This window comes from Kryptolebias marmoratus, linkage group LG7 (genome assembly GCF_001649575.2).
Source record: "Kryptolebias marmoratus isolate JLee-2015 linkage group LG7, ASM164957v2, whole genome shotgun sequence".
Classification (NCBI taxonomy): Eukaryota; Metazoa; Chordata; class Actinopteri; order Cyprinodontiformes; family Rivulidae; genus Kryptolebias; species Kryptolebias marmoratus.
This window is the reverse complement of record NC_051436.1, coordinates 19,629,451-19,632,355: the sequence shown is the minus strand read 5'-3', so window position 1 is coordinate 19,632,355 and position 2,905 is coordinate 19,629,451. Positions and strand designations below refer to the sequence as shown.

The 2,905-nt window shown below is 36.7% G+C and overlaps 1 protein-coding gene across 1 annotated transcript; it reads left to right on the top strand.

The window, feature by feature from the left end:
* Nucleotides 1-358: 358 nt before the first annotated feature.
* On the top strand, nucleotides 359-2,663 carry LOC112450717 (transmembrane and immunoglobulin domain-containing protein 2). The gene is made up of 3 exons (XM_037976376.1): nucleotides 359-602; nucleotides 908-1,261; nucleotides 1,704-2,663. Exons 1-3 carry the CDS (start codon nucleotides 551-553, stop codon nucleotides 1,832-1,834), a joined length of 537 nt encoding a protein of 178 aa, XP_037832304.1. The 5' UTR covers nucleotides 359-550; the 3' UTR covers nucleotides 1,835-2,663.
* Nucleotides 2,664-2,905: the final 242 nt, after the last annotated feature.

The window sequence follows — 2,905 nt, the reverse complement described above, 5'->3', positions numbered from 1 at the left end:
CCGGTCATCTCTCCCACACTCCGCTGGATCGTTACTTTAGGTTACCTGTATAATGTTTTTGCGCCACGCCTTGTTGTTCTATGTTTAACCTAAGTTTCTTATTTTGCTGCCACGTCAGCCTGTTGTTTTTGTTTGTTTTCTTTTAATAAATTAGTTTTCTTTATAATATGAGTCTGCACTCTGGGTTTGCCTTTTTTTCCCACCCTGCCTGACAGCTTTACTTTAAACTCTATGCCTCTCTGCCCCTAAAACAGTCTTTATAGTTTTTTTCTAAAACCTGTTTCAGTTCTGCCATTTACTAAAGTGATTTACAAGCACAGGAGGAAACAATTCTTTCAGCGCATTAAAGAAAGAGAGAGAAGGTTCTATGAACACAAGACATGTTTTCTTTTAGTTTGAATGGAGGAAGGAACCTATCTGCGGTTTCACACATTTCTGTTTTAAAATTACTGAGAAAATGACCGATTGAACAATGCCTGTATCATGTGTCTTAGACGTCAGAGACTAAAGTGACAGATATCCGGGTCCAGTGGTTAATGTGAGTAAAAAGATGAAGCTTCTACTGAGCAGTCTGCTGCTCCTCTGGACCCGCTCATCTAGAAGTAAGTAGAGACACAAATGTTTATCTTTTTAGATTTCAAAAAGCATCTTTTTTAAACTACACAAATGTATGTTGCTCGTATACTTTTAAAATTTTGTATGTTACTTGTATTTTTCCTTGGTGTTTGTTTCTGTCAGTAAACATAAGAAATACATATTTTTATTAAAATATTTCTTATTCATATTATAGATGAATAAAAATCTTTTTTGGAGGTAATAAAGAACAGACACTATGATTGAAATATTATTCTTTCATGGAAACTTAACATTATATTTAATGATTTTACCCCACTGTGTCTCTGTCCAGGTGTTTCATCAGACACACTTGTTGTGAGTCAGAGTCCTGATGTTTCTGTCCTGGAGGGAGAGACAGTAAACATCTCCTGCTGCTGGAACAAGACGGACAGAAGAGTTGGCATTAAATGGCTGAAAAACCAAACAACTATAAAGAATAAGACTATCCTAAACCAGTCTTCAGACTCTCTGAAGGAGCAGGCAAGAAGCTGTTCATTTCTGATCCTTTCAAACATCACTAACAGAGACTCAGGGTCATATATCTGCAAGGTTTCTGTGGAGATACCAGTGTTAACTGAAGCAGAAGGAAAAGGTACAACCATCACAGTTACAACAAGAGGAAAGTCATCTGAAAACTCAGCAAAAGGTAAGCAACATAAAACATGACTGTGTTGAATTATGGACTAAATGTATGTTATGGATACTGTCCTGTTTAGAAAGCAGAGGTTTTGTCTCACTACACTTAAAATACATTTTCTTATTTTTTAAACAATTTTTTGTTTGCATAATTTTACTAATCAAAGTAGAAAGAAGAATGTCAGATTGTAACAACTTTAAAATATTTTATTGTGGTAACAACTAAGATTTCAAGGGATTTGTTTGATTTCATAGAAAGCAGTTTTGAATGCAGCTGAGTACAGAAGCTGAGAACACAGACAGGAAAAATGTGTTCTTTAATTTACAAGTAGTTTACAGATATTTTTGCTGTTTTCCTGTAAAAGTTCTGCCTAATGTCAAGCATATTATTAAAGCAAAGATGTGTGACTGGTAATGATAACATGTGTGTCTGATCTTTTGTCTCTGTGGAGAAAACTCTGACGTTTCCCAGGGAGGAGTGATGATCTTTGTCCTCAGGTGTCTGCCCATCCTTGTCCTCATCACAGCCTTCATTTGTGTCCAATATTTAAGGACCAAAGCTCAGCAGAACACATCAGGCTGAAAAAGGAGACAAAAGATGTCTGATGATCCTCGTCATCTAAGGATGCAGATTGTTCCCACAGAGCAGCCATATTGGACTTTGACTTTGAAAAAAAAGTAGGTTCCTCAGAGCTGGGAGTCTGACTTTGGGATGAGCTGTATTTGGGTTTTTTTTTATAAGAAACTCAGAATCACAAACTTGCAAGTTCAAAAAGCTCCAAACAACCCAATTTTCATGATGTAACACATCTCATAATATTAGAATGAAGAACAAAGTCCGGCTGAACAGCAGCAGGATTTTCCTACATGAAGTAGCAGCATTAGTTTCACAGATGTACATCTAAACTGAACTCTGACAAGTAATGAGAAAAATCATGGCATGTTTGTCCACTTTACTTTCACACAACAGGTGTGATTTTCTTTTGCAGACCAGTGAAAAAGCACTGTTATGATAAAATATAATGTTTAATGATGTTTGTTTCACTCATGTAACTTCTTTAGTGCTTGTGCAGATTTAAAAATTAAAACAGAATCAGTGCATGTCCTTCCTGACGTACCAAAGACTGACGTGCAGGTGAGTTTCTCAGCAGTGGGCTGTGATCAGGGCCTTACACACCACAGGGCTGGGTGAAACTGGTTCTGTCTCAGGTGTTTCCAGTGGAATTTTCCACACTTTGAATCAGCCAGCTGCTCAGACACAAGGTGAGGTCCCATCCTGTAATTTATACAGAAACTTTTACTATGTTAGTTAGATCATTCTGACAATCTGCTGAAGAGTGTGTTTAATCTCCCTTGTGCACAAGCAAATAAACAAATAAACAAAATAAAGTTTCTGTTGTTCTGCAACCAAACTACTGTTCTGAATTTATTCTGAGCTGTGACTCAGTTCTAAAACCATCATCTCCTCTATCACTTCAACACAACCAACATTTCCTCACAGAAGTAGCTGTAAAGACGGCTCTCACTGTGGCAAAGTGAACTGGTATTTATTTATAGGTAATAAAAGAAAGACAGCTTAAAAAACCATGAATACAACAGGAACACCATAAGAAAAGAAAGATAACTGGTCTCTTCAAACATCTGCATTTTTGCA

Excerpts from the sequence above, each read along its gene's own strand:
- LOC112450717 (XM_037976376.1), top strand. The coding sequence starts at position 551 with ATGAAGCTTCTACTGAGCAGTCTGCTGCTCCTCTGGACCCGCTCATCT. Across the intron at positions 603-907 it reads CTGGACCCGCTCATCTAGAA|GTGTTTCATCAGACACACTT; the intron begins GTAAGTAGAGAC and ends GTCTCTGTCCAG. Across the intron at positions 1,262-1,703 it reads ATCTGAAAACTCAGCAAAAG|AAAACTCTGACGTTTCCCAG; the intron begins GTAAGCAACATA and ends GTCTCTGTGGAG.